This window comes from Ciconia boyciana, chromosome 7 (assembly GCF_034638445.1).
Source record: "Ciconia boyciana chromosome 7, ASM3463844v1, whole genome shotgun sequence".
Taxonomy (NCBI): Eukaryota; Metazoa; Chordata; class Aves; order Ciconiiformes; family Ciconiidae; genus Ciconia; species Ciconia boyciana.
In genome coordinates this window covers 61,629,543-61,642,583 of record NC_132940.1, presented here as the reverse complement: position 1 = coordinate 61,642,583, position 13,041 = coordinate 61,629,543, and the positions used below count along the sequence as shown (strand labels likewise).

The 13,041-nt window shown below is 49.1% G+C and overlaps 1 protein-coding gene across 5 annotated transcripts in view; it reads right to left on the bottom strand.

The window, feature by feature from the left end:
• Positions 1–13,041, bottom strand: part of TNIK (TRAF2 and NCK interacting kinase) — a 167,502-nt gene that overhangs the window by 68,940 nt on the left and 85,521 nt on the right. For all 5 annotated transcript variants that reach the window (XR_012043487.1, XM_072868177.1, XM_072868176.1 and 2 more), the window contains exons 3-4: positions 9,513–9,569; positions 4,584–4,709 (exon numbers count right to left, since the gene is read on the bottom strand). Coding sequence is in view for 4 of the 5 variants with exons in the window: in XM_072868177.1 (XP_072724278.1) it covers positions 4,584–4,709; positions 9,513–9,569 (183 nt within the window). In the remaining variant the exon portion in view is untranslated. The remainder of the gene's footprint in view (positions 1–4,583; positions 4,710–9,512; positions 9,570–13,041) is intronic.

Sequence of the window (13,041 nt, the reverse complement as noted above, 5' to 3'; positions counted from 1 at the left end):
AGAAATATTGATCTAATTGGTATTAAGCAGCAATTAAAATATTCTGTAGCAAGATAAGCACAGGTTTTAATTGCCTGTGTCGGTGCTACAGCGGGAGCAGCTGCGATGCTGCAGCAGCATGCCTGGGCGGGAGCAGCGGGGCCAGCGCTGCTCTGCTCTCCCCTCTTCGACAGCGGCATCAAACTGCTCTTGCACATGTTCATAAATAAATGACTCGCCTGGCTGCACCCTGCCTGCACCTCCCTGCACTTCAAAGCCAGCCAAGCAATTCCTGCCCCTTAGGGAGCCAGCGGGCAGCTGCCGCCACGGGTCCCGAGCAGGCTGAAAGCTTTGGGCTTCGGGACGGCAGCGAAAGGAGCTGGGCTCGCAGCCTTGCAGTGTTTTCAGTGCTGACGTCGCTTTGAAGAGGAGTGAGAATGAAATAGCGTTGGCTTACTCAGCCAGACAGCAGCAGAAAGCCTCTCTGCTAACCCCAGGCTCTCGGTCAGGGGCCAGAGGAGCAGCTCCGCTCCCCCCGCACTCCCCCGGGACTGCAGGGCTTGGAGGGAGTAGAGAGAATTACAGCTCAACCGAAAACTGTCCCCTCTCAAACGTTTAATGACTTAATTCCTGTGACGCGAGGTATCAGCAACTGCCCAAAACTATTTTTCAGTGCCTGTAAGCAGATTAAGAGCAATCCTGCTTCAAGCTGCACAGGTGCAACCCAGTGCTTCGATGCCTTGTGCTCCATTTTCAATGGAGCCTCGCTGCCCCCATTTTTGCTCTCCAGATCCCTGGTGTGACTCGGTTCGTACCATCCTGCAGCAATTCAATGGGCCCCTATGGCTCAAGACAGTGAAAAAGAGCATTACAACTACACGGCAACAGCCCTGAGTGTTGCACGGCTGCAGCGGTGCCGTCCTGACATAGCCTCCGGCCCTAAATCACCCCAATTCCTTCTTCCCCAAAACTGCCCCAGATTACCAGCTGCAGAGGGTGCACCGGAGGCTGCCCCACCGGCTCTGTCCCCATGCTCACCATGCGAGCAGGTATTTGGCAACCTGGCTGTTAGCCATTTTCCCCCCTCCATGACAGACGCAGCCCTGGGCGCAGGCAGGGTTGCCATGGCAGCCATCCATCGGCAGCCAGCACCCGCTGGCCCCCGGGGACCCCGGCGTGGGCTCTGCCCTGGATGGGCTCTGCCCTGGGCTGCTGCCAGCCGCCGCTCAGCCCCCGCGCCCTGCAAACCCCCCTGCGCCCGCCGCCGCTGCCCACGCGTGGCGGGGCTCCTCCGCTAATGGACGGCAAGGGCAGATGACAAACACCCAGCACAGTGGCATCCCTATCGCCCTGCGGATGCATACGGTGTGTTAACGTATGGGAACGAAGCAGAGAGCCTGCGACTTCCAGCAGCCATCAAGGCGGGCGATGTGCTGGGGAGGGGGTCCTTTCGGATGGGGTCACCTCCCCCATCAAGTTCATACTTCCTAATAAATGCCCCACCTTCCACTGCCAAAAAAATCCCCAAAATCTCAAAACACGCCCCCCCCCCCCCCCCCCCCCGGGTTACACGCAGCCTGGTAACCTATACCTTCGATCTGAGATGTGCAAGGGGAATTTAATGAGTTTAACTCCAAGAAGCAGCAGTTAACTGATTAACTGGGTCCTCACCATCCCCTGGGTCATCTCCCCAGTTTCTGCAGCCCACCCTCGCTTTGCCCCCTTGCACCACAGGCTCCCCCGGCCAGGACCCCCTTGTCGCAGTTAGAGATGGGCACAGTCCCTCCCAAAGGAGCACGGCACCCCCAGAAAGCAACACTTCATCCAACACAGGAATAAGCCTACCTCCTATTTTTTAATTTGTTTTTTCAAATGTTCCATAAAGGTTGTCCCTATCACTTTTACTTCCTTTTTTCCTAATGTATAAGATACGTGATGCACATCTCCATTGTCATCTGCTCAAATATCCTCCATGCAGCTCTTTAATTTCAGGAAAACTCACTTGTTTAGTAAGCTTGTCTTTCAGGGCGAGTGGCTGCTATCGAATGGAGCAGCAGCACCACAAGACCTGCTCATCACCGCGGCAGAAACGATGACAATACTTCATGTCAGAAGCCTGCCGTGTTTCTGAGAGATCTTAATCTCCACTGAAAGAGCTCCCCGTTTTTTATTTCCGTATCAGCCTCCTGAATGTCGATAAAAAGAATTACTTGGGCATTATCAGAAACCGTTTTATTTCAACAAAGGGCCAATGAAAAATAAACAAGCCTTTATCTGCACGGGAAGACTGATAGAGTTCACGCAAGTCCTAATTCAATCAGATCCTGAAACAACAGCTATTTAACACAGCAACACCAGCACACCTCTCCGCAGCCGGGGAGCTTTCCCGTGAATACCACCACCAGCCCCAGCCCCGGGCACAGACTTAAGAAAACCTCACCCCCCAGCACTCTTCAGTGCAAGGAAAGCAGCTTTTGCAACAATTTTTTTTTCACTAGCCCACGAGAAAGGCCCCAAAATTGAGAGGAGAGGCAGCTGGTGCAGAGGGGAATTTAGATTATCACGTCTGCCTTTCCCAGGGGGCAAAGGACAAACAGCACAGCTGGGTGATGAACACCTTCTCCCCTAGCTCAGCTGGGTGAGCTGGGGGAAAGCCCAGGTTCTCCTCCTGACTTTGGCCTTCTGCAGGTGATACAGCACGTACAGCATCCTCTGCTCTTTCATGATGATGGGGATTGATTAAAGAGCCTCTCTTAATCCAAGGAGTTTTCTACTGAGCTTTTCTTTTTGGAAGTTTGGGCTGCTCTGGATGGGCAAATGATTTAAACAACATTATTAACGCTTGTATATGCCAATAGCTCTTTGCACTGGAGCTAGAGGAAAGAAAAAACCCCCTCTCTTCCCTGGTCAGACCATGCTAACCCCAGACCCAAGCAGCGTAAAGGCACTGGGCAGAGCCCAGCTCCGGGGAGGGCTTCTCTTGCTATCGAGGGTTTGGCACACAGTTGGTGGGGCTTTTTTCCCCCCAGGCACTCCAGCAGCACAAGGGGAAATGCTGTGGGTTCGTTTTCTATTTTCCTTTTTTTTTTTTTTAAACAGATTATGAACCAGCTAAAGCCAAATGGAATTTCATGGGATGAAAAGGCATTTCTCAGCTTGACAGCTTTCTCCTCACTGAATCCCAGGCCAGCTGCAAAGAACATGTTTTTAAAGAGTTCCCACCAAAAATAACCCCAACACCCAAGTAAGAAAAGCCCCTGGAGTCCAAGCCCCCAGGTCTTCCCAATAATTCAGTGTACCACAAAGTCTCGGGTAGCAAAGCAGCGCAGAAGCCCATCAGCTCCACTTTTGTCCCTGGAGGAATGTCCTCTGAAACCCCCGGGTTCCCACAGCCCCCAGATGCTCTGACATGTGGACGCAGGGGCAAACAGCTGAAGCCACTGAACCTTTTGCTAAAATAAAGCCTAGGTTATACAGAAAGCAAAGGAAAGGATGTTCTGCTACTCTTCAGCATCCCCATGTCCTCCCAGCTGAACCATGGATATTTGTTACCCCTGAAAAATTAGGCTCTAGTGGTCTTGTTCAGGCCCAGAAAAACTTTGGAAACCACCCGTGGATAACCCAGAACTGACTGGATTTACAAGACTGTGAGGAAATACATGCTATTTAGATCACAGGACAACATCCAGGTCATTATATTGAAGATAACTCAAATGTAGCCTTTTCTTCAGCGCTGCCCTAACGAAAGCAGGGCCTCAAACTGCTGCTCAGACACCCACGGGCGCTGCAGGCTGTTGCTCCACAGACTTAGACCAGCACAGCCAAGCTCAGAATACAGCACAGGAACTTCAATTAATTTTTCATCCCCCTTAACGGCAGCACCCAGACCCTGACCCACGGTGCCTGCTGCCCTGCCCGGCCCCCGCGACCATCAGTTGCCAGCAAGGAGGTGGGCTCCGACGCTCCGGCTGTCTCTGGAGATAGACGGTGGATTTAAACTCCATCCTCCACGGTCTGGGAATGCCAAATTAATAACCGAGAAGCCACTGACAAGGGAAGCAGCGGGAGGAGGCAGGCAAGGATTTATGGAGAGGCAAAGCAGCCTGCAGCCCTTCAGCAAGACGAGGTGATCTTCACCGAAATGGCTGAACAGCCACAGACCGTCCTGCCTGCCTGTCACCGTCCCCCTCCTCCTTATTCGCCTGCACTGACCCTGTGGAAGATGAAGCACGAGAAGCAGCACCGAGAGCTGGCAGGAATCACGTGTGCCCATCTTCCCAGCAACGCTCCCGGCTCCCTCCAACTGGGTATTTTTTCATGGATTTATTTTCATAGGATGGAATAATTTTCAATGGAATATTGTAACAAAGATGTTGTTAATGACAATTCAGAATAAAAATGGTTTTATCACCAGTCTGCAAAGATTTTATGGCAAAATAGAGAAGCATTTCGCAGCACAGGAAGAGCCTCTTCAAAGCCGTGACTTCGAAAAAGACAATGCAAAATAAGGCTTTTTGTTCAGTATAGGTGGTGGTAAGGGGACAACACGGAGTAAATAATTTGTGTCAAATCCCAGTTAATTTAAAGAAAAGAGAGCAACTTACCCAGAGCTGATCATCCATTCCTGGTGGGTTCTTTTTAATAAAAGCACCATAATATGTAGCAATATTTCGGTGGTGAGAATACTTCTTCAGCATGTTAATTTCTTGTTTGATCTCTTCCTCTTCATCCTGGGATGAGGCGAAAACAAAAACAAAACCAGAGACACTAAGAGACTGCACTTCACAGGCTCCCACTTCTCTCTGTACATGGGTGAACTTCCATGCACCCCATTTCTGACTGAGCTCGCCTACGTTTCCTTGCACCATTTTTTACAGCATAGAACTGATACCAGAGCCCTGGGAGCCTGCAGCCTGGACTGCAGACTAATGGGTTAAACAAAAAAACCCCAATGGGTTAAAATAAAAAGCTAAGATAAGCAGAATCGGAGAAAACACATGCTTTGCCACATTGCCCATCGCATTTCTGAACCCTGAACTCGACAGATCTTCAGGCGGTGCAGAAAGCAGCTGGTTTCCAAACAGTTCAGATCATGCTGTCTCCTCCAGAACGGGATATCTTGAAGGTGCTGGCAGAGTTTAAGGGTGGGCAGCAGTCCTCTCGCATGGGTTAATGACCCACCACCCCTGTCTCCTGCTTCAAACCCCACGGCATGAGTAGGACTGGAGACCCCGGGAACCTCCCGAGGAGCCGAATTACCTGCACATGCCGCAGGCATAAATGGGGCTGGCCAAGGGCACTGATCCGCAGGGTGGGAGCAAGGCAAGGTCTGGCCAGGAACTGAGCCCTCCCATGGAGACACGCTCTACATCCAGAGAGCCACCAGTGCCAATCTTTGGCATCACAGCCAAATTACATGTTTTCAGCGGTTTAGACATTCCTCCATCTTTTTAAACTAATGCCTTTAATAATTCATATCATAATTTACATCAGTATCACATTGCTTTGAAGCCTAATAATACTTGCGTTACCCCAGTAATGCATCAGCACACCCTCCTAGACCCATCAACGGCCCAAGAGGATGGTTTTCTAGAAACCACTGCACGGCAGCAGTGCTCCCGCAGCGTGCACCCCAGCCCTCCGACACGCCGCTCCTGCCCACCCCAGAAGCAGCACAAGGCGTTTGGGGACACCAGGCAGGGAGCAGGCAGACCCTGCCTGTCCACAAACTCTCTGCCAAATTAACTCGGTCCTGGTGACAAGCACCATTCCCGTGGGCTGTCACGGCCCCTCTCTGTCCCGTCTGCAAAGCTGCAATAGCTGAAGCAGCTGAGGCAGGGGAACTGCACCAATAGGTGTTTTGATGTCCTACCTCTTTGCTTTCATGACCAAACATGCCCTGGTTTTATTTTAAGCTGACCGAATTCCAGCCCACTGTAATTCCATGGGCCGTGGAACAGCAGTTGGTGCCTTGATGTCGATGAGGTTTATTATAAAAGGACCAGAAGGGCTGTTACTTCTTCATTACCCTTGTGTCCCTCACCTGCTTCATCCTGACTTCAGTTTTACAAACCAGCAAAGGACAAGACACCCCGGCGAACAGCAAAGCTGCAGGAGCAGCTCTTCTTGAAGAGCAATGCTCCCTGGCCAGGTGTCACCCAACACTGACAGAAACACATCTTTCTTCCCAAACTACCACGGAAAGTGATTTAATGACTACAGTCTTCCAGAAAGAATTCAGGGAAGAACAGTGAAGATGAGGTCAGGAGGAACAAATAAAAGTAGCAGCTACATGGAGCTTGTATAAACAACCTCCAATGTTATCTTTGGTAAGAACATGGAGAGCATAAGCACCAAAGAGGATGAGGAACGGGCCCAAACATTACGAGAAAAACCCGGGGACTATTCTGGAAGATCTTTATCACCTCTTTCCTTCAAGCAGTCAACACAACTTTGCTTGTTTTCATTTGCCCAGGAAACCAGGGAATATAACAGTTTATCAGGCCCCAGGGCTTTTTTTTTATTGAAGCCCTTTGCAATAAAAAAAGCAGCTGGGTGCTCAATGGCGCTGGGAGCAAGGAGGAGCAAAACCCCACCAGCTCCCTGAGTACCACTAGCCAGCTCTCCAGTTGCCCCCTGACTCACGCCTGGCTCTCCAGGAAAAATAGAGATAAGCCACAGGGCCACTTGGTCTAAGGTTTTATCTTGAGTCCCTCTTCAGGTTGAAGTATTCAAAATGCAGGGGGGGGGCGCGCACGGGACCCAAAACATCAGCGCTGTGGATGGCACCTGAGGACATGTCTGCATGGCCAAGCTCAGGGGTCTCCAGCCCAATCTCCTGCTCCAGCGATCACCACCAGCAAATCCAGTGAGGGAGGGAAGAAAAATTAATTATCACAGCGAGCTGCTGTCACTACTCCAACCCGCAAACCAACAAAACCCACGGACCAGGTTTTGCTGCCACACTTTGCCTCCATCAATCAATTCTACTACATCCATCGCTGGAAGTAGGGCATGCAGCAGGACCAGCCCCTGCAAAATGAATCCAAATTCTTAATTCAGAGATAGCAGCTGCCCCAACTGATCAAGTGCTGTAATTTGAGGGTCTCTATGCTGCCATATTCCCTAACAGATAATTAGCAAGAGCATAGATGAGTTAAACAAAGCATTGTCATGCTTTAGGGTTTAGTGCAAGGCACGTGGTCGGGATGAGATGCTGGCTGGGAGCTCACTTAGCACGTGAGGGCTTTACACGCTAAAAACTTCCTCCATGAAACCGCAGATGGCCGTGGCTGGGATGACCGCACTAGATCTGTTCTCTGTAGGCTTCTGAAAGACAAGTTGTCATCAGTGACATCCTGGAAAAAAGGGTGGGATGGAAGAACTGGATAAGAAGCAGCAGTGGCAACACTGAAATCAGCATGTGTCAAGGAGGTGGTGAAGGACTGGAGTGGACTTGTTTGGGTTCTCACCAGCAACCTTCACACTAAGCCTGCACCAGGTGCCAAACGTGGCTGTAGGCACAATTCAGGGACTGGCTTTAGAAATCACTCCGGCAGTGATTCCCAGGACCATTCCTGTGGTGGCTGAAGGACACGGCTCTAGATCTGACTTCAGCATCAACAGCTATGAAGCACAGTCAGTCCCCTACCACGTCACCGGTTTGCTCTGTCTTCACTGTGGTTATTGCCCGTCCTGCCCAAGCCTGGCCCTGCTCCCTCAGCAGCCTTCTGTGGGTGACTAAGGGCTGGTGGCATCCCTTCAGAGGACATGGAGGTCTCACCTCTGCACCTCAGCTGATCCTGCTACCGCGTGCTAGATAGCTACGTCTCCACTCATGCAATACTGGTGTCATCCGAGGCTGAGAAGCCACCACATGGGGTATTCAGTGGGGCAGGGAGAAGTAGAAGAGAGCAGAAGTTTGGTTAGGGGTTTGTTTTTTTTTTTTAGAGGACTGACTTCAAAAATTTGCGCATTATATATTAAAAGAAAAATAGCCGATGTGTTTTAATATGGCTAAAAGCAGTTTAAGAGGAAAATAATTAAATATCCAAATAACACATCCCATGTCAAATACCTGATTTACTACCTTGGACGTTCAGAGACCCTACCTGAAATCCTGCTTTGGAAGGTAAAGGTTTAGATCAGGGACATCTACTTAAAGACATGGCTGAAAATATTAGTTATTGGGCAGGATCAGATTTGGGCTACTTTTCTCCACCATCTTTGCTTGGAAGTGATGATATTTTAAAACCACCGAACTAAGTGTGGACTCAAATTTAAGCCCCTGTTTGGCCTCAAAGTAATATTCTGATTTCTCAGCTTAAATTTGTTGCGACCTCAGACTTCATCCCATGGGAAGCTCACTGCCATTTATGCCACGGGGTTATGTTTGGTGGGTCTACCTATTCCCTTACAGCCTGCTTCCTACGAGAACTAGATAAACGGCACTTGTAGATACTGCAAGTAAACACAACCAAACCTCATTCACATTTACTGACTTATTTCCACGCATCATTTCACCTGTTAGCACAAAAAAGAACCTGGATGAAGGTCCTGTAGATATTAATACCACACCACAACATCTAAGGTATTTCAAAACATACTCCTGAGGCCAGCCAACTGCTTTCACAGAGAGTCAATTCTGTAGGTGCTGAACTCCTGATAGCTAATTAAAAACACTAATTCAAAAAATAAGGTGGGTAGATTGGGACAAAGTCCTAAATTTTGAAATGTGTTCTTCCAATTAAAAAAAAACCAAACAAACAAAACCCACAATAAAATACATTCTTGCTCCCAAAGCTGGTGTTGTTTATCTAAGCAGGAACTTTGGGAGGTATAATACTGCACTTAATAAATCTATTCAAGAAAAAGCATTTTCATGTGACCCTCCTAAACGCATCTGTTAGGCTTTTTAGGGATCGTGGCAATTCCACTCACTTTTTCTTCTGTGGCCATTGGGAAATGGTGAAACCATTTTTCCCCTAAATCCTGTTATTCATTTAATAACTTGTAAATTCTTGTTTTTCTTAGTCCGATACAAGTTTCCAGAGAGCCACGTTTCTGAGACCAGGGTGGTGCATTTTTTCCTCTGTATCAACAGGATGCACAGGAGTCATTTAACTTGCCTAGTAAAGTTATTCATAACAATACCTGCACATAGTTTTGGCAAACAAAAGCTTTTTCAGTGAAAAACATGGATTTGGAAAAACTGAAACGTGTTATGAATGCACGATTCTGTTGCTCCTATTTTCTTCAGATTTTATTAACGCATTCAAAAGAGCCACTGCTGGAACTGGATGCTGCTTTGTTTCAGCATTAAATTACTTAATTTCCAAAACTCTTCCAGATTTATTTTTCTCTCACACATTTAATAAAAGCAAAACCTCTTAATGGCACATTTCACATTAAGACAAAGGGGACTGGCTTCCCAGGAATACAAGGCTTCCACCACCCCCCACATATTATCACACCCCATCCCCCTTCCCCTCTTCTCTGTAATTTAGGGATGCAGGAGGAGGAGGATACATTACCCCGGTGACGTCCATAACCTTAATAGCAGCAAGCTGGCCTGTTTTAACATGACGACCCTGCAAAACAAAAGGGAGAAGTTTGTTTGCTTTTTGATCGGTGGCAATGTTTTCCTTGCAGCGAACAATATTCTTCAACAATCTCCTCACCCTGGCAGCATCCGCACATATTTTTGCTTTTTCAAGAGCATCTTCACAGCAGCCATGATGGGAAAGCAATTCTCTCCCCTTCCTCCTGCCATTACAATTAATTAGTAAAGGGCCTTCAATACTGTATTTTCCTGGCAAACGAGTGCTGGAAACATCCTTTAATGCTCAGCCATGCAAAAAAAAACAGCTCGGGGCCTCTCCTGAGCACAGAGCATGACTCGGCTGGAAATGGTCTGCTGGAGCTGTGATGATGGAAATGTGCTGGCTGGGGTGCCCACACGGCACTGACTTCGATCCCCTCGTGTCCGAGCCCCAGCTCTCAGGGACCTGGGGACACCCAAGGGACTCCTAGCCTGCAGGGCACCATTACACACGCTGTCCACTAATCCATTTATTTTGCAAAAACCTGGGTCAGCAGGCTAGAGAGGTTTTTAATATCAAATTTGCTTCTTGGCTGTGGAAGCGACCCCATCTTCAGCGCTGGCACAAGCGGGGAGCGTGCATCTAGAGGAGACGCTCGAGAGCCAGCGTGGAAACAGAAGCCCCTTGACACATACGGCCTCCTCGGTTTTCAGCAACTGAAAAATTAGCAAATCACTGCAATGAATTGCGTGTGGCATAGTGCTTGACTACATTAATCCTAATGGAAAAATGCCTGGAAGCAATGGCATAAAACTATAAAGGAGCCCAAACTGTTGATGGGGTCTTAAAACCAACACAACTGCTATCAAGCAAGCCAATTCCCCACCTTTCCTCCTATCCCAAGAAATGGATCACCCAACATCGTACCAAAATTGCTCATACCAAATCATTCCCCCCCCACATTTGAGGGCACATGCTCTGCTTACAAACTGGGCAGAGTCAGAGGAAAAGATGCTGCTTCTCCATGAAAACCAGCTGATGCCGATCCCGGCAGGAGAGCCAGGAGGCAAAGAGAAGCATCCCTGTTTCCCAGTCACTTCTTACTGTGGGAGCAGCCCAAGGCCCCATCACATGAGATACAGTATGGAGGACACGCAGGGAATGGCAGCTCCTGCCCTGCAGCATTGATAATTAACGCACCAAGGACACAACAAGGAGCAGAGGCTGAGAAAAGACAAGCCACGGCATGGCAGAAACAGGGAGAAATATAAGCGTTTCCTAAATTGCAGGCTCCTCCAGCCCCCCCACCAGCGCTTGCTGGTGAGCTGGGGTTTGTGCCCAGGTTTCCCAGCCCTCCTGCAGGCTGGAGATGCTCTCTCACACCATCTCACCTCCAGCGGGAACCCCAAATTGCCAGACACGGGGACCTCTCCCTAGCCCCTCGGGTTTCCAGGCACGGCGTGGGGAAGCAAACCCACACGCCGGCTGTGGAGCAAGGCGGCATCATCCTCTCCAAATTTATGACTTCACCAGGAAGCCAATTCACCCACCAGGGCTCCTCACTCATTTATTAACACAATTTATATGTCCTGAGGAATCACATGTTCTAACAACGGGGAAAAAAGCTTTATTTTTAAAATGTGCAACATAAAAAATAATAGAATAAAACGCAGCCCAGCAGCACCAGGCTGCGGCTGAGGCATCCCCTGGATGTGGCCGTCGGAAAGGAGGGGCACATTGCTAGACACCGCTATTTAGACAGCATGATGCACAAAAACAAATCCTCCCCTTCCTAAATTCATCCTTGTTTGCTTGGCCAGGAAGCCCCCACGCGTACCGACTCTTTAAAGCCAACAGAGCACCAGCAGGGGATACGCTCGGACACAACCACGGCACGCTGCATCTTCCATGAAATGGAGGAGGGAGATGGGGAAGCAAGTTGGGGCATTTCAAGCCAGGTATTTGCCAGTTATACCTGCCTTCATCTGACATATTACCACCTCATTTTGTATTTTAAGGAAATGCCCCAGCCTTGCTGCAGTGGATTGCTGCTGCTGCCTACCTCCGATACCGGCGGAGGGGAAAAGGAGCCCTGTGCGCCCACACCATCCTCCTCCCAGGGATCTGCCACTGCCCCATACGCCTCCCAAGTATTTACAGATGAAGGTAAGATCTTAATATTGTGTGAATATTTACGAAAACAAAATAAACCACTTTGAAAAGTATGTTAATGTAAGCCATGAGGGACACTTAGTCATGCAAAAATCAGGCACAGTAGAACCAATAAGTACTTAGCCTTGGAACTTAAGAACAAAGATTTGCTTTTCGCATAGTTTGTTTGCAGCAATGGATTGTTGAGCTTCATCCCGGCAGATTTCCACCTCCGTCCAGGGAAACCGGGTGCTTCCTCACCACTTAACTGTCCCTTTTAATCCAACATACCTAGTGCTCAGCATTGATACTTGCAGTGAAACCATCACATGTAGTTTAGAAAACCAGTTAATCTTCACCCTACTGCAGGCATCCTTGGTTTTGCAATACAGATACAGACAGGCTGGAGAAAGACAGTGAGAACTGAAAGTGATAGATGCAATACAGGAATAAAATTAACATCCGACCTGTACACGCTGAAAGATGTCATGGCAGCAACAAGCCCTTTCGATGGCATTAGCCACCAACCACCTCCTGCACGTTGGCCATGCAGAAGTAAGTGCCTGTGCCCAAAGCTTGGAAGCGGGACCGGGAACGCCCATGTCCCTGCAGCCTTTCCAAAAGAACTGGGCAGGACCGGGCAGCAGAGTCATTTCTGCCCCAGCCAAGGCAAGCTGAAATTGTTAATTAATGAGTGACAAGTGCTAAATTGTCCAGTGTGAACCCTGCACTACTAAGAAGCTACAAATGGGGATTGGGGTAGCAAGACCAAGAAAAGCACCAGAAAGCCCCTGTTGCAATATGCTTTTACCTCCTGCGTGTCCTCCACCCATCAAAACTTGTTGGCTTTTTCCTTTAATCCATCGCCAGAGCAGGGGCTTCCACTACAAAACCACACAACGACTGAGCCCATCTCCGGCCCCTGGGGTCAACTCTGTTCCACCAACAGCAAAGATGTGGGTCAAAACACGTAAGACTGCAGGTGCCTACACAGAATTTCAACAGAAATTCTCTGCTTTTTCAAAATTCCTCCTTTTTGGTGCCCTAGTACTTGGGAGCTTACCCTGGGGAGGCTGGAGAGGGTGCAGATGCCCAGAGGCAAAGCGTTCAGGAGGATGAGACCCTTCCAGGTAAGACAGTCAGTTCTGAGCCTTCAGACCACACCACCACTGATGTTTTTGGCAACAGGAGCGAAGGAAGCCAGAGGGGAGCAGCAATCATTGCAGCCACCCTTGCTCCCCATGCCCTCCTCGCCTCCTGCCTGCTTAATAATCTATGCAAACAGCCCTCGGTCGTCTGTCTGCCTGCGGAAAAGGAGCTGATCTGCTCTTTAGCAATCTGTAATTTTTGTCTTCTCGCCTTCTTTGTC